The sequence below is a fragment of the Lissotriton helveticus genome, chromosome 8, assembly GCF_964261635.1.
Source record: "Lissotriton helveticus chromosome 8, aLisHel1.1, whole genome shotgun sequence".
NCBI lineage: Eukaryota > Metazoa > Chordata > Amphibia > Caudata > Salamandridae > Lissotriton > Lissotriton helveticus.
Window position 1 is genome coordinate 1,577,245,669 of NC_136069.1, and position 22,759 is coordinate 1,577,268,427.

The 22,759-nt window shown below is 44.6% G+C and overlaps 1 protein-coding gene across 1 annotated transcript; it reads right to left on the reverse strand.

The window, feature by feature from the left end:
* Window positions 1-249: 249 nt before the first annotated feature.
* LOC144773947 (olfactory receptor 2AT4-like) lies at window positions 250-22,510 on the reverse strand. The gene is made up of 5 exons (XM_078659001.1): window positions 22,286-22,510; window positions 19,770-19,968; window positions 3,993-4,918; window positions 756-780; window positions 250-332 (listed from the first exon to the last, which is right to left on the reverse strand). Exons 1-5 carry the CDS (start codon window positions 22,508-22,510, stop codon window positions 250-252), a joined length of 1,458 nt encoding a protein of 485 aa, XP_078515127.1.
* Between the last annotated feature and the right edge of the window lie 249 nt (window positions 22,511-22,759).

Below are 22,759 nucleotides of genomic sequence, written 5' to 3' on the forward strand. Positions count from 1 at the left end.
CTGAAATTGAAGTTGGGGACCCTGGGCCAGAGCCAACTTTGCCCATGCCTTGAAACGTCTCTGCATACAAGGGTAAGAACTCTCGAATTGCAGAAAAGCATGACTCTTTCTTTTATCTGCCCAAGTACAACTGAGAGGGTTTTACTCACTTGGGCAGGATTTTCAAAGATTTTGTGTGGGGTTTGTGTCTCTTAAATCAGTTTAGGTATTTATAGTGCAATGTAAATAGTTATTTGTTGCTGAATTGCTTTAGTTTGCATCAGGGAAGCGTTCCATGGTGGTGCATGGGCATTCCCATTTATCCAACCATGGAGTTTGACACACAACCATATCTACAAAGTCATGCAGATATTCATTTGTGACAAAACGGTGCGCCTGCCTGAGGCTGGCATAAAAAAGGAGATATATATTTATATTTTCTCTTTATTTTCTCTTTGCATTCGTGCTTCATTCGGCATTAAACATGCAAGAAGGATTTAGCCTCAAAAAATAGTTTGGTGCAGAAAAGTGTGCCATCCTGCACAAAAACTATCCTGCTCTTAACGCAGATGCTCTTGCTGTAGGAAATTGGGTTGTTAGTTGTGTGGCATGCAAACGTAATAGGTCCACAATTGTCCATACTGGCAACAAAGCCCACCCATTTTAGCGCTTGACTCTCTCAGGGTAGCGAGACAGAGCAGTCCAAGGCCTGCTCAGGGGAAGTGGGGTGGGCTTGTAATCACTGTTCACTGGGACACAACAGTAACACTCAATACTTGATTCTCCATTCAGTATTTTTGTCTTTAGAAAAAGGAGAAGTATATTTATTATACACACATTAATAAATACTATGCAGTCATTTGCAAATATGTACATTGGCAGATGGAAAATACCATGGATGACATCACATAATCACCATTGACCACTCTAAAGGGGTCATACACACATATCAAGAAAGTCTACTACACACATATCAAGAAAGAGCTGCTGGCTTGGTCAAGGGTCAAAAGTAGTTAAAATCATTTTATACTTAAATGCAATCATAAAAAAATAAGAATCATGTGTAAATGGAATTATTCATAAAGTTTATTCACGTTATTCAATAATCATTGTGAACATTATTAAATCGATATTGCATTTAAATTGAGCAAAACATGTGTTTGTGCATTTTTTTAAATAGATTTTCCAACCATAAAAATGTAGCTATAAAAAACATCTCTAGAAGGCATCACATTTTGCTTAAATTAACATGCAAACAAAGACTTAGCCTGTTGTGGGCGCTTCAAGCCCTGTACCTTTTTTAGACATACTAAGGCCACAATAATTGCAACCATACAATAAGTCTCTAGAAGACTTACAATTTCCCAGCTGTAGAGCAAGTGCTCCAGCCTTGGGAATGCAGGCCTTCTTTTTAACATTGTTGGTCTCACCTGCCCATTTTCGGACCCACCACAAGCAGCAAAATATCCAAATAACAAAGCCCGCAGCGTATCATGGTGTGCTCCTTTGGGAAGACAAAAGAGGTACTGTGTTCCTGGGTGGCAAGTTGGCCACCTGGTGAGTACTCAGAGTGGTGGGGAGGTGGGGAATACCTCCTTTCGGAACTATATTAAGCGTTGAGACTATGCCTGGTCACAAGGTTTTAAGAGAGGTAAGAGGTGCTGGGAATTGCTGTCAAGTTACCGCTGGTCTTTGGGAAGGGTACGCTGACTCTGATGTTCTCTAAGGCTCTGCACTAAGACATAGCTTGGGCACTGTAGGCGCTCTTAACACACCGCATGATCGGCATAATGTCGGAGTGCATGGTGAAGGCGCCAGCAGCTACGCAAGCAGCTCTGGGGCACTTTTGAGTCTGTTAAATAACCTTGTGAATGATACCAAGTTCACAACTATGGGCTTTCTTTAACCTGAACCATGCCCACTTTCACTTTTTAATGCTCTAGAGTCATGGCCATAGCAACTAAACGTTGTGCTTACAAACACACACCCAGCATATTTTGTCATTTGTGTTTTCCTTTTAATAAACAGCGACACTACGTTGAGTGTCCATATACTCCGCTGCGGTCTGATGAAGCAGCACTTGAATCCTTAAGAGGTGAGCTGATACACACTCACCATGGTTTTCAATTACTCTAACTGGTTACACAGAGGTTTTAATATTCTAAATACAAATGAAGGCACACTTAGAACGTGATATGCATGAAGTCACGTTGTTTTTATCACTTGTATAGATTCAAAGAGGTTGTGTACGGTGAAACACACCCACTGGAATTAATAGGACCATGTACCAATATCTCCATTTGGTTTTTTGATCCTTTTTGTTTGCACTCTAGGTTGGCTGCTTTTCTCCGGGGCAGCGTCCTACCGAGAGAAGAAGTGGTATGTAGAACCACACCACACACTGTAGATAGTTTTCATTTAGTCACTAGGTCCTGTGGAATTGCCAACTGATCTATTAGAGACATTTTATAGGCGAGAAACATGTTGACCACTAAGGGGTAGAGCGTACTTTTTGTCAGATTAAAACAAAATTGTTGCCTTCCTTCTTCTTTTTACTTTTTAATCAGGTTGTGACCTCTCCAGAATAAAAATAATTTTAGAGGATTCCCTTACCTGTTTTAACCCACACATCACATCTACATCTTATCAGGCCCCTCACACCCACGGCACCTATACGGCAAGGAACAAAAGATCTCCGATAAAGAGCCCCTTTATGGGTGCCGGTAGAGCATTGCAGCGCCGGCTCGATGAGGAGCAGACCCATATGATGAAGCATGACACCTAGCTTGCTGTGTGTGTGAGGGTCCTAGCTCCAAAATGAGGTATTCCCCACCTCCCCACCACTCTGAGTACTCACCAGGTGGCCAACTTGCCACCCAAGAACACTGTACCTCTCTTGTATTCTAGTTCTACCCAGGGCAAGTAAGGTGGACCGTTATCAAGCCCTCATTGTCCCCCTTGCTGTTTTACTAAGTGCTCCTTTGGGAGCCATGAATATTATTACAGCGGGTCTCTTACTGTGCCAGTAGCCCGAGTGTCTTTCCATTTAGTTGTTCTTGTCGCTGCCTTTCCTTTTTTTTGTTCTCTTTTTATCCTGGGGGTGCCTGGTTCCAACCAAGCACCCAGCAAGCCTTCTTCATCTAGAGCAGTTCATGGAACCCACTCCTGGCTGTACCGCTGGCTCCCTAGTAACCCACACCTACTCATGTGGATGTAGGATACGGCATCATTTCTCTCCCGGGCAGGGTTCAGCCTTTTACAGTGGCGGCTCTGCTTCCACCAGACATGTGGACAGGGAGCGGGGACCTGGCCCCCTCAAGTGGAGGGGTGCAACTGCCTCCCCCTTCTCCATTTGCTTCGGGCCAGGACTCTACTCCAAGAGTATAAGTGATCAACAATACACCCCAACTCTGAGAGTGTGAACTACTTTTCTCCCTCATCCCACAGAAACAGACCTGCCCAAACTGCCAAGACAAGTCCTTCCTGAGCTGAACACAATCAACCTGAGAACAGTTTTGCCCTATTTATGGGCTCATCAGCCAGGTATAGCTTGGATCCAGTGACACAGTGTGCACAGGACTCATTTCTGGGCATACCTGTCCCACTTAGGGTGACATACTAGTTTGCTTGTATTCCAGTTCAGGGAGGACCTGGCTTGGCAGTTTGGGTTACACTTTTCCCATGAGGAACAGGGTAAAGGCTGATTTGCGTACTGTTGGGTGCAAACTGAGGTGGCATGGTGGAAAAAAAATTATGGATTGGAATGAGGCCGAGCGACTACCAGTGGCTGAGATCAACTCAAGAATTTCATCAACCAGCCTGTTGTTGTTGTTGTTGTGGTATTGTCATTGGTGGTGCTGGCAGAGGCAGGGGGTGGAACAAGCTGCAGTGGCCTCCTAAGTAGGACTCTGGCAACTATTGTTTAACAAATGAAGCACTGGTTTGAGGTACTATATAGAGTATTCTGTTTTTCACATCTTTCCTTTGCTTCTCATCAAATGGATATGTTTTACCATTGCATCCTTCACTTCCTTGTTTCGTAATGTGTAAATGATTGGGTTCACCATGGGAGTCAAAATGGCAAAAGCAATGCTTCCCATTACATGAATATTTCGTGTCATGTCTGCCCTGTAAGAAATGTATGATATAGCCATAGATGCATAGAAAGTGGTGACAACGATGAGGTGCGCACTACAGGTAGAAAATGCCCTCTTCTGGCTTTCTTTAGAATTGAGCTTTAATACACTAATGATGATATTTAGATAGGATAGGGATACAAGCATCAGGGGAACTATGGAAACCACCATAGCAATAGAAAACCCCAAGAAGGTTTGGAAGGTGGCATCAGAACAGGCTGCTTGAACAACAGACAAATGATCACAGAAGCAGTGTTCAACATGGGTGGAGCCACAGAAATGTAGCTGTGATGTCTGGATAACAGCAGGCACTGGCACTATGAAGGCACTTATCCAGGAACTGGTAGCAATCAGAACATTCTTCCTTTTTGTCATTTTAGTTGCATAATGCAAGGGACTGCATATGGCCACGTAGCGGTCATACGCCATCACCACAAGTAAAAAAGATTCATTTACAGTAAATGAGTGAAAAAAGTACATCTGTAGAAAGCAGCCACTGAAAGAAATAGTGTTGGCCTCGAAAAGGAACATGGCAAGCATCTTCGGCACAGTAGTGGTGGTGCACACGATGTCCAGAACAGAGAGATTTGATAAGAAGAAATACATTGGCTTGTGTAGGGTCCGATCCAGCAACACAGTTGAGAGGATCATTATATTGCCAATTAGGATTAGTAGGTACAAAAACAAAAAGAAGATGAAAAGTGGTATTTGGAAATTCTGAAGTGATAGGAATCCAGTGAGGATGAAGTCAGTTGTTCCCTGGCTTTCATTGTATCCTGCCATTTCAAAGATATTGGGAACACCTGGAAAACACATAGCAAAGAATATAATGCATTATAAAAGCCAAATGTGTTGTGAGTCTATTGGGGCCTAGTAAATCGCTCATTTCCTTTTCTAGTACAAGATTAGACCTTCACAGACAACTTTTTTCTTTAGTGAAAATCACATTTTTAATTACGTGTGTGCTCCTGGTAATTACATTTGATTCATCAACATTATTCCAAATTCAGAATTCTGAACCGCCATAGAAGTCTTGATAAACGTACATTTGAAAATTTCTCACACCTTAGGCTCAATGAGGTTGAATGACGCTGCTCAGAAGGTCTCTGTCTGCCGCCCCGTGTGGCCAGATTACAAAAAAAGCCTAATAACCTTCCCCACATATATTTTTGTTAGGAGAGAGAGTGACTACTGCACCTACCACTTGCTTCCTCAAGTCAACAGGATGAGACAACGTTGACGTTAGCCTTGATGAGGGCTGCCAAGTTCATCCACCTGATAGAGCGCAAGGGTCAACCTGCTCATGTACCATACTCACCTGGGCCCATAAACAATTAAACATTTACCATAGTCAGACTAACCTTGCACACGCTACCAATTTGTGATTACCTACTAGGTCCTATACCAATGACTTACCAATCCTTGTCGCTGGTACCTGTAAACCTATTGGATCAGGGTGTTACAAGGAAGATAGGTAGCACAATAACATGAAATTAAATTAAATGAAAAGACCATTTATATAGCGCGGTACCTACCCTCAGGCGTCCTAGCGCTCCAGACATCACACTTGGTTAGCAGCAGTCACAAGCTAGTCAGATTTATTAAACAGCCAGGTTTTCAGAAGTTTGCGAAAAATAAGCAGTTTGGGCTCTGATCTAAGTTGGAGGGGAATGGAGTTCCAGAGCCCGGCCATGTTGTAAGGGAAGGAGTGACCTCCACCTCTGTCCCTCTTTATCTTAGGTATTAGGGCCAGAAAGTCCGAACTTGATCTGAGCTGTCCAGTTGGGTGGTAGGCGGTCATCAGGGGTTGGTTGATGGTGGCACCTGTCCCCCAAAAGGATCGATGCGCAATGCACATTGCTTTGAACTGGATCCTTTCCCTGATTGGGAGCCAGTGTAGGTCCCTGAGTCTGGTTTTGACAGAGGAACGACGGGGGATTTGAAGGAGGGTTCTTGCGGCTCAGTTTTGAATGATTTGCAATTTATTTAGGGTAGTCTGGGGTGAACCCAGATACAGGGCGTTTCCAAAATCCGGACGGGACAGGATTAGGCCCTGGACCATAGCCCATCTTGCGTGAAAAGGTAGAAGGGGGAGGATTTTACGCAAGAGACTTAACAGGCCAAAGGAGGTGGTGGAGAGCTTGGCCACCATACAGTTAACATTTAGGGGCTTATCAAGCCAACTTCCTAGGCTTTTAATTTTATCCTTCGGTACGGGGGCAGCTCCTACGCATGGGGGCCAGAGTGAATCGATGGTGTTATTCGTGAGAGTGCCCAGGAGCATCAGCTCTGTTTTTTCCTTGTTCAGTTTGAGGCAAGAGGAGGTCATCCAACTGTGGACTGCTTCCAGACATTCCTTGAGTTTGTTATGTGCGTCTTGTGGAGGGTTGAGAGCCACCACTAGCTGAGTATCGTCTGCGTAAGTGATGATTTTTACGCCAAAAGGGCGGACGATCTCAGCTAGGGGGCTCATGTAAATATTAAATAACGTAGGGCTCAGGGAAGAGCCCTGCGGTACGCCACAACCAAGGGGTTTGCTGGATGATGTATTGTTACCCTCAAAAACCCGGAAAGAGCGATTGGACAGGAATGATTTAATCCAGGTTAGTGCCAGGCCCGTAATTCCCCTGCTGCTGAGTGTGTGCAATAAGATGTTATGATTCACTGTGTCGAAGGTGGCACTTAAGTCAAGGAGGATACTGGCGGCGGAGCATCCATTATCCAAGATCTTCCTAGCCTCCTCTGTTACGGCAACCAGGGCAGTCTCGGTCCCATGAAGGGGACGGAAGCCGTTCTTGGTGGGGTCTAGAATGTTATTAGTCTCCAGGTAGTTCGTTATCACAGTGTTTATGTGTTTTTCAAGGATTTTGCTCATCCACTGCAGCAGGGAAATTGGTCGGTAGTTGGCCGGGTTATCTTGGTCCAAATTTGTTTTTTTAAGAGGGCTTTCACCATGGCTTACTTCCATGGGAGAGGGACAATGCCCAAGGAGAGGGAATTATTCAGTAATTCCAAGATGGTGGGTATGATGTGGGTGTCAACTGAGAGTAAGACACGAGGAGGTGCTGGATCATTAGGAGAGCCAGATTTCACCTGATGCATAATAAGTTCTAGAGTACTCGCATCCAAGGAAGGTAAGTGGGCAAGTGTGGTGTGGGGTTGGGGCTCTGGTTGTAAAGGAGTTTTAGTATCATTCAGAGGTTGGTAGAAAGATGTGTAGATTTTTTCTATTTATTGATCGAAAAAGTCAGCCAGGTTGTCACAGTGGGTTTGAACATCTGGGACGTCCTGCTGTTTTTCTGGTAGATGTAGTAGCGTTTTTGCAATGCATGCATGCAATGCATTTCTTGTATGAAATGACCACAAACTCGGGAAAAAGTTTTAATCCTTTATCTATGAAAATTCTTAAATGTCATAATAAAAACATTAGCAAGCAGATAATTGTCAAGCAAGAAAATAATGATTAGAATGAAAATATGCAAAGATTTTATATGATTATGTTTAAGCATTTAACGAATGGGGAGGGTAAAAAGAAGGAAACAAATACAATGACGAACCCGCACTTATTTATATTTACCTAGAATGGTGCATAGACCAACCCTGGCCATGGGCTGGGCAAAGGACAGAAACCCCAAAAATGCAGTCGCCAGTAGGCAAGCAGGTGCAGATCAGAATCAGGACAGGTAATTTGGATCAGGACAGGACCACCAAAGGCTAAGACCGGCACCCGCAGTTAAAGTTGCAACACCTGCGCTACTCCCTCTCTGCAGCTAACAGCCAGAACCCCGATTGGGTTATCGAATTCCCTGACAAAGTGCTTCGCCAGCACTTCAGCTCCCGAACCCCGATTGGGTTCTCGAATCTTCTGACAGAGGGCTCCGCCAGCACCTCTGCTCCAGAATCACCTATTGAGTGCGTTGGGTCAGTGACAGGTCAGCTATTCGGACAAGTCGGACAATTTTACTAGCTAAGCCTACTCTAGTTATACCATTTTCCAGGGCAGTGTACTACCCCCCAATGTTCCAAGTATAAGGATCCCCAATTTTGATTGGACAAAAGAATGAGGAGAGGTCATCACACCATACTAAAATGAAACTTTTCTCATAGGTTATTTAAATTAACATTCCCGCCCATTAATTTTTATTTCCCATGCATCTTTATTCCACCCAACAATGGATTGACTTAATATCGAATACAATGTATTAACATTTGTACAGTTGGTCTTCCTCTCGTGGGGTCATTAGTTGACTTTCTCAGGCGCATCTTGGCTGAGACTGTCCTTGGCTCTGATTCAATGACAAATGACTTCAGCTCCTTCTGGAGTTTGACATGCGCAGTATGATTTTTCAAGATGGAGTAATAATGCCTCCCGTGCCCAAGATTATCGTTACATGAAAAAATAGTAAAGAAACCGTTTTAGAACAAGAATAAATTAATGCACTGTATACCACTTATCTCTACTCTATTCCCATTACTTTATTTTAACTATTACATTAATAATTAGGCAGAACGAACAGCTTAGCAAAAGCAGCAGTGCGAGCTTCTTGCATGTGAGGACACAGAGCAGCCATCTTAGTTTTAGTGCGCAGAAGCAAAAGTTTCCCACCAAAGCTGAGAGTACGTCATGTCACGTGAGTGTGACTGACGCATGCGCAATAGAAAACCCTGCGTAGCAGCAGCCATGTTAATGCAAGCAGATTACAGTTACTAAAACACATAGGCAAGCTTCCCCTAGATGAACAGTAAGTTGTGTAATGCAATATTAATAAGACAAAACATGTTGGTTAGTACATTATGTGTTATTAGAGAGGGTTGATTTCGAGCAAGTCGCTTTACATATGCAACCTTGCTCCATCACACCTAACACAGGCATCCTTCCATGTCCACGAAGGCAAAATACGTGCCTTGTATTTCTCCCCAGCTTCTAAAAGTATTGACAGGTCCCAGTCACAGCAGCGAAACAACCAAGACCCCAGGCACCTTCAATTGTTGTGCTAGGCTACCCAAGATACACCGCCCTTTCTCAGTACTGGGTTGAAAACTCTGACCAGGAAACTCATCAGGGCTCAAGTGCAAAGCCCAGGTTGCAGGGCTGGGAACCAATCACTAGTCCAGTGGCGGCTTGCATTTACGGGGCGGAGGGGAGGGTGCACGGGCAACTAAAATCACATTTTATAAAAAGAAACACATCTTACATGTCCTGCTTGCTGCCAGACCTCTTTTTTCTTCAGTGTAGGGCTATTGGCACAAGCAAACTCCTTTTCTTAAATCTGGTGCTGCTCACATGCAGAATGTGAGCAGCACCCTGATTTGGGGGGTGGCCTCACTCAGAGCTCCACAGCACTGTGACAGGCCTGCACTTACTTTCAATTCAGCTGACTTAAGACAGCTGGGTTGAGATGTTTCAAATGCGCAAGTCTGGCTGGCTGTCCAAAGACGGCTGGCCAAAGAGCCTGGTGCAAGGCAGCACCAGTCTTGACTGCCGTCACTCAGCAGGCCCTGCCCCATTCTGACACTCGGTCCAGGACAGTATGATGAAAAATAAAATGGTTATCAATTACCATTTTATTTTTTATCTCCGGGGGCCTTGGGGGCATTTAATTGGGGCACCGCTCCTCCGTTCCAACTGAGGAGCCATCTCTGCATTAGCCTGTGGTGTCACAAAGTGCCATGAGCAGAGTTCCACAGACTCCTGGAGGGCTCCCCTGCTTCACTGGGCTCCAGCAAGCTCCTCAGACAAATAGTAGTGTGTCTGGCCTCTGTCCACACGCCTGTGGTCTTCTTTACTTCAGGTGGAATGTTCCGACTGGGCTTTCAGTAAGAGGTCCAACAGGCCCACAAAATGCCTCCGGGCCTATTTTATTTATTTATTTTTAATTTTTTTAATTTTTTATTTAATGCGATTTTCTATAGCCCGAACATTACCCAAAGGTGTCAGAGCGCTTTACAAAAGAACCAGTTGAGATACATGAGGACTAAGGATTACATGAGTTACATAAAAGATACATACAGGAAAAAAATTTGCAAATGTACAAGTTGTAAAGTCACACAGGGAAGAGATACAAATAGAAAAAATTGCAAATGTACAAGTTGTAAAGTCACTCGAGGAAGAAATACAAATGTATAAACTCTAAGAATCACATAGGAATGTTAGTGAGTACAAAGGTCTACTACATATACTCGTGGTTAGAGTTATCTCTATATATATATATATACAAATAGTAGATTTTCTCAGGATTCCATTTTACCAGCGATTCGGCTTGGACAAGTATATATCACATATTTACAGAGTGGAAAGACAAATAAAAAAAATAAAAATAAAATAAAATAAAAAGGGGTAGAGAGTGGTATGTGGGGGAGAAGAGTTGGAGGCTGAGATTGGTGAGAGGAGAGAGGGGGACCTGAGGGGGAGAAAGAGATAAGGCAGTCCAGCAAAAGAAAAATGACTGAAGGTCGGCAGGATGGAATCCAATGGACCAAAGAAAAGGTCTAGAATCCACAAAATGGCGGACCCGGGTCGTGGGCATCGATGGAAACCATCTCAACATGGCAAGATGCATCCAGGGCAGGAGCGACAACAGGAGATGGTTCCAAAATGGCAGGGCACACACGAGTTCCGGTCCAAAAGTTACGAGGGCCAAGTCCAAAGAAAACCAGGGAGCCGACCCAACGGAGGAAGAACAAGAGGGGGAAAGGATCCATACAGTCTAAATGAGGAGCATCTTCAGTATTTGCACCTCCTTTCACCACTGCTGCACCCACATGACCCCTGGTCTAAATGGTCCCATGCTCCTGTACTGGGCACCACAGTCCACCCGTGTCATTAGCTGGAGGGGTGGTAAATCAAACCCCCAGGTCTCCACCCAGATTTTATGCGGGACAAAAAGCTGATGGCTCTCCCAGGGGGCGTTAGCGGCTTTGTCATATGTAGGGGGTGAGCGCTGTAATTAAAATCCTCTCCCAGTCGTGTAACCTGTCCTGCCCGTATACTGTGGCCATGGGCCCGTATCCACACACTGCGGTCCGGCCACACAGGCGGATGGAGGCTGCAGATCCGGTGATCACGGGCTGCACCAGCTGTGGGTGAAAGGGAAGGGAAGGGAAGATGAAAGGGCAGCAATGGGCCCGCTCCTGATGTCGCGGCCCCCGCATTGTTACCTCCTAACGTGGGTCCGTTTCACCGCGGCCCCCGCACTTCTACCTCAGTTTCATCTCGGGCGCCATCTTGAGGTGTTATCGCCAGGGGTGGATATTGCCGATATCACGGCAGAGTAGCTGCTGGAAATATCCGCGGCCCCAGCGACAGACGCTCCAGATCATCCAATTTTTTAATTTAGCACTTACAGATAATTTAGTGGGGCCTGGAGGGCCGCGTTAGGATGTTGTGCGTGGGGTTTCCACGGAGCTGAAGCTCCGGGCAGCCATCTGCCTACCTGTGGGGTCACAAACTGCACAGGTGTGAGTAGCATTGGCCAATGAAGAGCTTGCCGACTTCGGCAGACTCAAACATCTGGCTGGGCCCTTGTCAGAGATCTGGTCCTTATGGCTGTCCAGGTCCTAATCCCATGTGCAGGCTCCAGCTGCCACCCTGCAGTGTCCCTACATGCCACTTGGTCCACCTGAATGGCAAGCAGCATATTGCCTTGGAAGCCATTGTATGGCAAGAAGGCTATTGTCTTATTTTGGTATTCTAGTTGAACACACCATAGGAATGCACAGAGCAATCTGATAGCCAATCTGCCCTAGAAGCGCTAATAAGGGTTTATTTGAAGCTTCAAGTACAATCAGGGCTCCTGAAGGTCATATACATTCACTGAAACCTCTTTCTCTATCTCCCACTTTGCACTGGTTACAAGAAAAGCTAGTGGCATTTGTCTGGAATAGGAGTATGAGGTTATGCATGACCTGATTTTCATCTGATTGTTCTACCAAGACAGTGCAAAGGCCACAACCACCCTATACTGTCCCTCATGAGAATCTTCAATGAGTCTGACTTGAGAAAGAGCAAGGAGGGGTACAAAGCATACATCCCAGTCAGAGCAGACTACTAATGGATGGTTTAAGCAGCACTGTATTGTGATTGATATTGCATACTTGGTCTATTTAGGGATGGACTTCTTGGTCGGATTTGACTGTTATTTCAAGCATAGATGTTCCACCACACTTGGGACCATCCAAACTGAGGGTGTACCATTCAGGGAGGCCCTCCCAGATGGCCTTCCCACCTAGCAGATTAAAGGTCTAGCACCTAGCAGTTTGCCCACTAGTGGTCAGAACAGAGCAGATGGGGCTGATTGGAGCTTAACTTGTGGGATCAGGGAGGTATCCTGAAAGTCTCAGGCATGAAACCCCTAGGTGCCTGGTTGATTTCCATCTGTGGCTGTCTGTGGTGTCCAACAGCTGCTAGCGCACTTCTGTGACCAACACCGTTAGGCCATACTGCTGCTCATGGATGCCAGCCTCAACTCAGGCCTACTATGATCTTGATTCCTAATCTGAGAAAGAGCACACTGTTGCGGCCTTGCATAAAAGTAACCCACTCTCCAAGGATCCTACCTACAACCAGGGAGCGGTCTGGCTCCCAAGCTTTAGAATCCATCCATGACCTCAAATCAGATGTGATGTAGGAAACATGGCCTACAGAAGACCAACTCCCCGTTGTTGCTCAAGAAGCCAAAATGATTCTAATCGAGGCTCACCATGCAGTGGGTGGGAATTTAGAAGAGGTTCCTTGTGCACCCGTATCAGATAATCTCAGAGTCAGATAGGTTGGAAATGCAGCCCAAAGCCTGTGGTAAACTCCATCTAAGGTTCAACATAAAGACAAGACAGATAAGGTAGTGTTGAAAAGAAGTTTGAAGAGGGAGTTCAAGAGGGTGTGAAACCATTGGGAGGTAAATGAGTGGGGTGTATGCAGTCCACCCAGAGGATTCAAAACAACAGTAATGTCCATCACCTGGTAGGGTGGATCGCCTACAACAACAGAAAACTCTGGCTGGGGGCACCTTTGCCCTGCATGTAACATTTCCTCTGTTGCAGTGTGCTGTGACCAGCTTTGTGTCAGATGGGAAGTCCTAGGGATCACCAGTGTCTCTCCACCCCCATAATGAGTATTGCAACTCTGTGGGCTTGGGCTCTAGGCATTAGCGAGAGCAATCTTTCCTAGCCAGGGCACAGTGGAAACTAATCAGGAAGAAATCTGCTGCTCCTCTGGGTTGACCAGGTCCAAGAAGCCCCAGTGAGAGGAAGGTGAAGCCCTAATGGACAATTGGGCCCTGGCCACACAGGCCAAGACTTCAGACATTGGCCAAAATCACCTTTACTACCTAAGAAAGCCACCTTGGATTTGCAAATTATAGAGACATCTGCCAATCATGTTTTGGCTAAAACATCATCAGTGATGCTTCATACTTAAGGTAGAGCAGGTCATTGGATGAGTTTGGTGTGCCGACTTTGAGTTCCGACCATGAACCACATGCTCTTTTTGTACAGAAAATGCCAACAACCAAGCAGTTATAATTTATTTTGCACACCCCTTTTCATAATAAGGGATATATTCACTAACTGGTGTAGCTTGACCTCAATTTGTCTGCATTTCTTATAGACAATAGGCAATGTTTTACCATTTTGCCTGTGAGGTTCATAATGCTTTTTTTTCATCCTGTTTGCACTCCATTCACATATTGTCTCAGAAATACACTCGTAATTTCCTTTGGAATTAATGCACCTTAAGTTTTAGAACATGTTTACGTGTGTAGGAGAGCAATGTCAAGGAGACCTGGTTCCATGTTTGATATTCAGGCTATTCATGTAAGAAATCCTTATGATGCTACTACTTTAAGTTTGCTTTCATTTCCGTAGGTACATAATACATACCACTATACATATTTCATACAGGAATCAACAGCACATTAAGCACAATGTCCGATATAGAACCTCATAGTGCAATGGCTAGCTAGGTAGTAAAAATTGATAAAAGATGAGAATGGATCTAGGACTTAATAATACAAAAGCTTAAAAAGTGGTTAATCACAGCTAGTGAGCACACACTCCAAGAAGATAAAATATAGCTTTATGAGCAAGAAATCCATTTTCCTCACCCCTAAAGTACAACTGCACTGTCAAAAGATGTAACCCCTCCCTAAAGAACACAAGGGAATCCTTGTTAACTGTTTGATTGTCCATTGCGGATACAAATATTTGAGCACTTAAGTATAAACAAATATCTGCAGTCACAAAAAATGTACATTTACATCCCTCTCAGTCCTTTGAATGCTGCAGAGGGGCAGACCACAAACCCCAGGCAGCAACGCGGCCATCGCCACAACTGGGGGCGCTATTCAAATTAGGACCAGGTTTCCTTCAGAGCGGTATGCATGTGGGTGCATGCCCGGGTGAAGTCCGGGCCAAGAGCGGAACCACCAGCGCCAGTCTGTGTCCAGAAAAGGCTGGGCTGGGCCACTCCTCTTCCAACTGGAGCAGCTGAAGTTTGAGGTGAGAATTGTTTTAGCCTTTTTGTTCAATATGAGGAAATGAACAGTTCCTACAACTGTCACTTGTCCTTCTGTCTCTATTGACTTTATGTTAGAGAGGGTGGTTGACATTGTCAACGAAATTGAACTAAGGAAGCGTATACTGTCCTTGGAAGGTGCAGTGATACAAGCCCTACCTGGTTGTGATCCTAGGCCTGTTTTGATGAATGATGGGGGTGACCACTTGCATACTGTGATTAAACCCAAATCTCCTACGGGCAAAGTTTTTAGTTCAGGGTGTGCTCCTACCCCGATCCACAGCATGTGTCTGCCACTGTCCCCGCTGTGGCTAAGAAATGGAAAAGACTGATGGGAAAGCCTCTCTGTAAAAGGAAACAGCCCCCACATACTGGTACACCCCGGAGGAACGGAAAATCTTGGATAGAGCCCCAATCCGTATTACAACCTCTGGTCCAACCATCTATGACTAATGCCACTCAATCTTTTTATTCTCAGACTGAAGCCATATCAGATGGAGAAATGCCCCTCTTTGAGGCACTTTGCTCTGGGGTTGGGGACATAATAGATGGCAAACTTAAAACCCTGTTTGAGCATTTGGAACACATAGAGGGCCTCATAGGCAGGATTCACCATCATGTTGTGGCCATGGATACTTGTGCCACTCATGGAGGTAAGTGAACACCTGACAAGTGTTGCAGTTCTACATAGTCCACTGCAGGGTACCTCATCACAAAGAACTGCATCTCATTTGAATAGTTGTACTCAACGGAGTGACCGGCAGCTGTTAAACACCAGGGCAGTACACAATCCTGTAAGCAGTGGAGACCAGCCTGCACTAGCATCGAATGGCTTGGCCACAACTCTAAATCCTAAATCTAAATCTATCACTGCACCTAAAGCTACATCTTAAATAATCAGTGAGATTGTTAATTCTAAGTTTGCGACTCATCGTTCCGTAATTGGTACTGATTTCAAAAGTAACAAGGTTATGCTAAATTTGCCCCCAGCAGGTGTGCCCCCAATCAAAGATGACCATAATGAATCATAGGGAGAGCTGCACAACAAATGTGCTGAATGGCTGTGTAAGATCAAACAGTTCAACATTATGAATATGAATGACATCATCATGGTACGAAAAGTGGGTTGGGTTTGCGCATCTGTTAGAAACATCGAAGGTGATTGCATTGTAATACATTTTCATAGACCATCTCTAGTTAGGGCCATACTGAACCAGATTGGGATCCCTGATTGTAGGAATACTAAAATGTTGGCACTTACCCTTGGTTACTTTTATAAAGCATCTTTAGGGGGAGCTACATCAGACTTATTTACTCTAGCTGACCAGAATACATTTGCAGTGCTGACCAACCTTGAGGACTTGGACTGGCTGAGTCTAAAAACAACTGATGAGGTCGAACTGCCACCGTTAGGTTCACCATATGATCCCCCGATAGATGATCACTTGGGTGCGGAAGGGGTCCTGTAAATGCTTAGCTGTAACTTGGCCGGTCTTCAAACAAGGATAACATTACCTGACTGACTACTACTTGTCAGCCAATATGACATTTTAATGTTTTAGGAACTCTGGGCTCTAATGACATACATCTTGATGGGTTTGAGTGTCATAACATTCTTGCAATATCATCTAAAATGGGTTGTGGCTCTGGTGGTTTGGCCATAAGGGTAAATATTGCAGAGGGAGGTTGCCTTAAGGCCATATCTACCCATCTTCAGGTCATGAGATATAAACGGGTATGACCCTATACCGGATACATTTCTATAACGATTTCCACTGAAGGCCCAACACCAACTTCCTAAGTCTCTTTGATTATATTACAACTCTAAGAGATTTGCAAAATGAGAATACCAATCCATTTGGCATATGTTTGGTATATGACTTTAACTAAACATGGGCAATGAACTCCTCTTCGCTAGCGGAGGTTGCTTAGATTTGGTAACTACACATTTAATTGAAAACACGGAATTCATTAGCTAATATATGGACCACACTCTTCCTTGCAAAATCTCACCGTCAGTTTGAACTTGCTTTGCTTCAGTGTGGTTTTGAACAGCTGAATTTTTGAGCCCGGGTCAATGACCAAGAACATATAGCTATCAGTCTTTCTGGACACACACTCGCTGAGTATGTGATGCATGTATCCAAAAAGGCAAAACTTTGCAATGCAGAGCCACATTTGTTACGCTCTGAAGCGTTAGGTTCTTCCTTCTTGGATTCAATCTCAAGAGGTCCACACCACCTTTTATGTTGGCAATGCCTTCTTACATGCTTCCTAAAAGTATCCAGTCTCATGGCTGCAGATCATGACATGATACTGAGGGTACAGATGGGGTGGCAAGCTGTGTTTGGTGAGAAATGTAGAGTGCATTGTTTCAATGAAATTCTTGCAATAATCTAGGATCATCCCATCAGTAAGGCAGAGCAAGGCTGTTGATGTGATAAGTCCTAATAATGAATGAAGGATATCTCATCCAGGTTGATGATTAGAGATCTTTATTAGGCGAAACAGCTACAGAGATCTCACCCAACCTTCAGTTCAGGTCCAACTGATTTTCTCAACACTCCTAGTTCCAACATCAGCAACCATCCACAATGTGATGCTTCACATCATCACTTAGTAACCAAGGGTGATGGAGCTAGACTCCAGTGTTCTTAATTTCCTCACTCGGCCCCCCCTTTCCTCTTTTCTCACTTCAACTATGCACTAAAATCAAAGGAGACTGCTATTACTTCTGTGTTCCTGTTCACAGTGATGTGCCACTGGATATGTCTGATCTTCATTGACATCGCTCTCATGATTTCTAATATTCTCTTTTTAGCAGGGTGTATCATGCTTCCAATATATTGCTTCCCATAGAAATCTTGCTGATTTTAAAAAACGATTTTATACATTTTCATGTCCTCGAGGTTCGCGCTACGGAGCCTGTGTATTTTTATTTCCTGACACTTTGATTCATTTAAAAGCATTTTGGGGGGTGATCGACCTACCTGGGTCATTGTTTGAGGGTGAGGTGTGCCTTCCCTTCCCCGTTCCACCGCGGCTGGTGTGCCGATTGAGTGGAGGGCGGGCGGCTATCTTACGTGTAGTCCTGGACCCCGGCTGAACCAGTGGCAGCGTTCTAGCTGGGGGAGGGAGCTTCTGCCATAAATTGAACATGCCCTTTTGAACGCGTAGCGGTCGCGTGCTGCGGGCGCGCCGCTGGCGCGCCGAAGGTAAGCCAAAGGTCTCCCCATCTGCGCCCGTCCGCGCCTCGGGTGCTCCAAGGGGAATGCTAGACCCAAAACCCGCTCAACCCCTTCCAAACCTTGGTTCTCATCTTACCTGCATGAGCTCAAACTTGCCTGTAAAAAACTTGAAAGGCTCTGGTGTCTTTCATATTGTCCCACTGCTAAGGAGGCCCTGCCGGCTGCTCAGATGAATTACTACGCTTGTATTAGAAAAGCGAAGAGTGAGTACTTTGTGGATAGGATTGATAAGGCTAACAACAACAGTCGGGAAATTGTTTCTATTGTTAATAGCTTTCTCTCCCCTTGTGCCGAGCAACCTACCGTGCCATCTTCGGCAGTCTGGTGTGAGGGTTTATCCTCGTTTTTCGAGCAAAAGATAGCGCGGATTCAAGCCAGCCTTCGGACCACCAGTCATAGTATGAGCCCTGCAGCCACTATGCACTCCTCTCTAGCATCTTTCGAGTCCTCTTCCTTTACTTTTGAGGAGTTTATCTCACCGTCTGTTGACGATACCCTTGCGGTCGTAAAATCCCTGAAATCTGGATCACCCACCGACCCTTGTCCTGCGCGGCTTCTTGGTGGTGTCGCTGAGGTGGTTAGTCAGGAGATCACACAAATCATCAGCCTTTTTTTCAGTTCGGCTACTGTTCCGGTCGACTGGAAGCAGGCCAAGCTTTTGCCTCTACTAAAAAAGGCCGGGTTAGACCTGTCGCTTCCAGCTAACTATCGGCCAATATCACTTCTACCAGCTATGGCAAAGGTTGCCAAAAAATGGCCTTCCGACAATTAAACGCTTTTGTGGAAACATCTGTGGCTTTACATCCAGCCCAGTCTGGATTCCGTGCCGCACATAGCACGGAATCAGCTCTTCCGAGGCCATTAGGGACTGCTTGGACAACGGCGGCAGGGAGGCTCTGATTTTATTGGACCTCTCTGCCGCGTTCGACACGGTACCCCATCAGCTCCTACTGTCACGCCTGGCAGCCATCGGCGTCACTGGCTTGGCTCTTGATTGGCTTGGCTCCTTCCTTTCATCTCGGTCTCAGCAGGTCTGGCTACCCCCTTTTTCATCTTCAGCCAAGCCTCTTTCGACGGGGGTCCCTCAGAGGTCAACGCTAAGTCTGTTGTTGTTTAATGTGTATCTGACCCCTTTGATCACGCTGGTTGAACAGCTAGGGGCCAAAATAATAGCTTATGCGGACGACACACAGTTGTTGTTTACTTGGCCCGGCGCTGACCTGGACACAGATATGATTCGGTCCTGTTTGTCCTCAGTTTTCAACTGGCTGGCATCTGCCCAGCTGAAATGTAATGAGGATAAAACGGAAATTTTTCTCTATGGTCAGTTTCCTCCTCGGTTCAGAGAATCGTTATGGCTGGCCGGCTTTCCATTGCCCTGTTCTGTGAACATCCCAGCTAAGAATCTGGGAGTTTGGTTTGGGGAAGATCTTTTATTTGAGGCCCATATCATGAAACTGTCCGGTGGGTGTTTCGGCACCCTCAAAGCTCTGCGGAAGTTTTTTCCCTATCTTCCAAATGCAGCTAGAGAGACAGTGGCTAGAGCATTGATTCTCTCGCGTCTTGACTATGCCAATGCTCTGCTGTGTGGCTCCCCGGCCTATCTGCTTGGGCGTCTCCAGATAATTCAAAATGCGACAGCGAGGCTTTTATGCAACATCTCCAGGCGAACGAGCGTCCGGGGCCACTTGCGGAACCTGCATTGGCTCCCTGTGATGCAGCGTATCATCTTAAAACACTTACCTTTGCTCACAAAGCCATTTATGGCCAAGGCCCCACTTATTTAATGAAACGCTTCACCCGGTATCTCCCCAACCGGTCTTTGCGCTCTGCCTCCCAACATCTACTGATGGTTCCACGATTTCGGCGCTCTCGGCTGGGGGGCCAGTCAATTACGGTGAAAGCTGCGATTGCTTGGAATGATCTTCCTTTGACTCTTCGGCCCAATCCGAATTTTGCTCTCTTTAAGAAAGCTTTGAAAACTTATCTGTTCAAACTTGCATTCTAGGCTGCTCTTTTCTCTTGTTATGGCCCTTTGATTTCTTTCTTCTTTACGTGCCAGGATACTCTGGTAGTAATTGAGCGAGCTATAAAACTGCATATAACATATAACATAACATATAACATATAACATAGGGACAGATTATGCAATATACTGTGAATTCGAATTGTAAGTGAGAAACGTATTAATTTGCACATGCAATTTCTTCCCTCGAACTGTATATTCTCGTGCCTTCCGGCTATTCTTGCAAGCTTTCCAATGTGTACAGGGAAAGAATCCCATAACTGGATCCTTTTTTCTAGCTTTGTCTATGTAATGGCTCAGTATCAAATGATCTTTTAGAGATGAGCCTCTTCTATAAGTGATCTCTGCTGTATCAGGTAAGTCTTTGCAATATTATCCGACTTTAAGAGACGCCAATTTCTCCTAAAAATTTGGTAAATCTCTGATGCGCTTTCTGTGTAGTTGGTTATCATTCTTGCAATACTCCTAGTTTCCAATCCTTTGTGCTGGTCCTTGGGTTCCCTGTCTTGGAGTAACTGTCCCCTAGGTGTAAGTTCAGTCTTTTTTCTGCTTTCGCTAATACACCTTCGTGTATCCTCTCTCACGAAACCTTCCTATTACCTTCTCTTTTGCTTTGTTGTATTCACTGAGTGCAGAGTAATTGCATTTTAGGAGCAATAACTCCCCATAGGGAATGTTGTCAACTACACTTCGAGGATGGCAACTTCCAGCGTGGAGTATGGAGTTCCCTGTTGTCGCTTTGCGATACAGTGTTCTCTGTAGTGTGCCACTTTCTACGTACACTGTTAGATCTAGATAGACTACGTGAGTGTCACTGATGATACTAGTAAAAGGTAAATTCAAATCATTCTCATTTAGGGATGATATGTATTCCACTGCATCACTTTGGGAGCCTCCCCAGATGATAAATAAATCATCTATATAGCGGACCCATAAGTCCACATTCTCCATCCAGTGTTCTATGTCCCCTGCCTTGGCCACGTGCTTCTCCCACCAGCCCATGAACAAGTTTGCATGGCAGGGGGTGAAGCAAGTGCCCATGGCAGTCCCCTGCTTTTGTAAATATGGTCAGTCTGCTGAAGTAAAGATCTTGTTATGCAGACAAAATTAAATCAATTCAAGAAGCATCTGGTTATGGCCGTGATATTTTAATAGCATGAAGACCATTCTCATGTGTTATGCTCTTGTACAGGCACGTGATGTCCAACGTGATAAGCAACATATTATCTTCCCACTGTATACCTAAGGAAGTCTTTGGTGTCCCTTATGTAGGAATTTAAGTCATTTACTAGGGGAGACAGAAAACAGCCTATATATGCCGAGGTGTTCTCCAATAGGCAATATTTTTAAGAAACTTTAGAGCGGCCTCTGGTATTTGTTTCATCTTTATGCACTTTAGGCAGATGATAGGAAGTTGGTAATTCAGGATATTTGCAGCGCACAAATTGATTATCACATTGTTCTAGTACTCTTCTATCTCGCCATTTATCCAGGAGTACATTGAAAATGTGAACACTTTCTTCATACTTTACTTTTGAAATCTGTTCATAGCATTCACTCATTGCTAGTTGCTAATTGGGTTTCTCGATCAGTATTGATCTTCATTTAGTAGGATGATGTTTCCTCCCTTGTCTGGAGGCTTAATGGTTATTTAGTCATTCTGTTTCAAATCCAGAATTGCTTTCCACTGATTTTTAGTAATGTTGTTTCTCAGCCCTTCAATATGTTCTCCTTGTCATTTTTTTAATTCCTCAATCACAATTTCTTGAAGGTATTGATAATACTATCATGTGTAGTTTGTGGAATGAATTTGGATTTCATTGGATTACTAATGCAACTCTTTTGTGAAACCCATGCTTGTTCTAGCAGGTCTATTACATTTTCTTCTCCTCCTTCTCATAGTTGAGGATCACAGCCTTCCCCTAGTTCCTGCATTAACAGGAGAGTTTGCTCCTGTAAACAGATCTTTTACCTCTCTGGGTTCCAAAACCTGCTAGTCCTGCTTCCTAGGATGTTGGAGATGTATTTTCATCAATTTCAACTTCCTGATGTACTTGGTCAAGCTGATCTGTGTTTGTGTGTAGTTGAATTGCATAGTTGGACAAAATGTCAATCCCAATTCCAGTACTCTAGTCTCCTCTAATGTTAAAATTCTATTTGATAGGTTAATCACAGTTGTTTTCATTTGCTCTTTTTCCATTTGCCTCCACGTTTGCTCCGTGTTACTCGTTGTGTTGTAGAGTCCCCCTGTCCCATCTCCCCCTTATTGTCTTCCTTCCCTTCTTTCTGGGAGATGTGTGCATGGCAATGGTTGTTGGTGGGTTTCTCTTGTAAGTCTGTACTCTTGAAAACAAGTAGGTTTTGCTGTTGAATCCCGTTCACCTACATTTGCTATTTGTTCTCCTTCAGATGTCTCCACTTCTGATTCTGATGTTTCTCTGATCGCTGCTGTGGCATGATTTGAGGCCTGATTCAATTGTTTCCTTGGTGCGTCAAACTTTTTAGCAAATGCCAGGATATGGTCAGAATCATACTTGCTCCCATCTCTCAGAAATGTAGTTTGTTTCCTGTGTTTGATTGAACCTTCATAGTCGATCAGACGTTTCTTCATCGTTGTCTTAGTTCTTCACTCAAGGTGATTTTTCATTGTTGTCTTACTTTTTCACTCAAGGTGACGTATTTGTCTTGTTTGTTTAAAGTTTCCAATTTCTTTATTTCTTCCAAGAAGTTCGTCTCGATCACTCCATGCATATTTGATTGGGATTTCGACCATTCCCTTTGCTACTTTTGTGGTATAATCTGCCCACTCTTGCATAAAGGCCGGGTCTGGATTCTCGTACGAGGGTACAATGTATATACG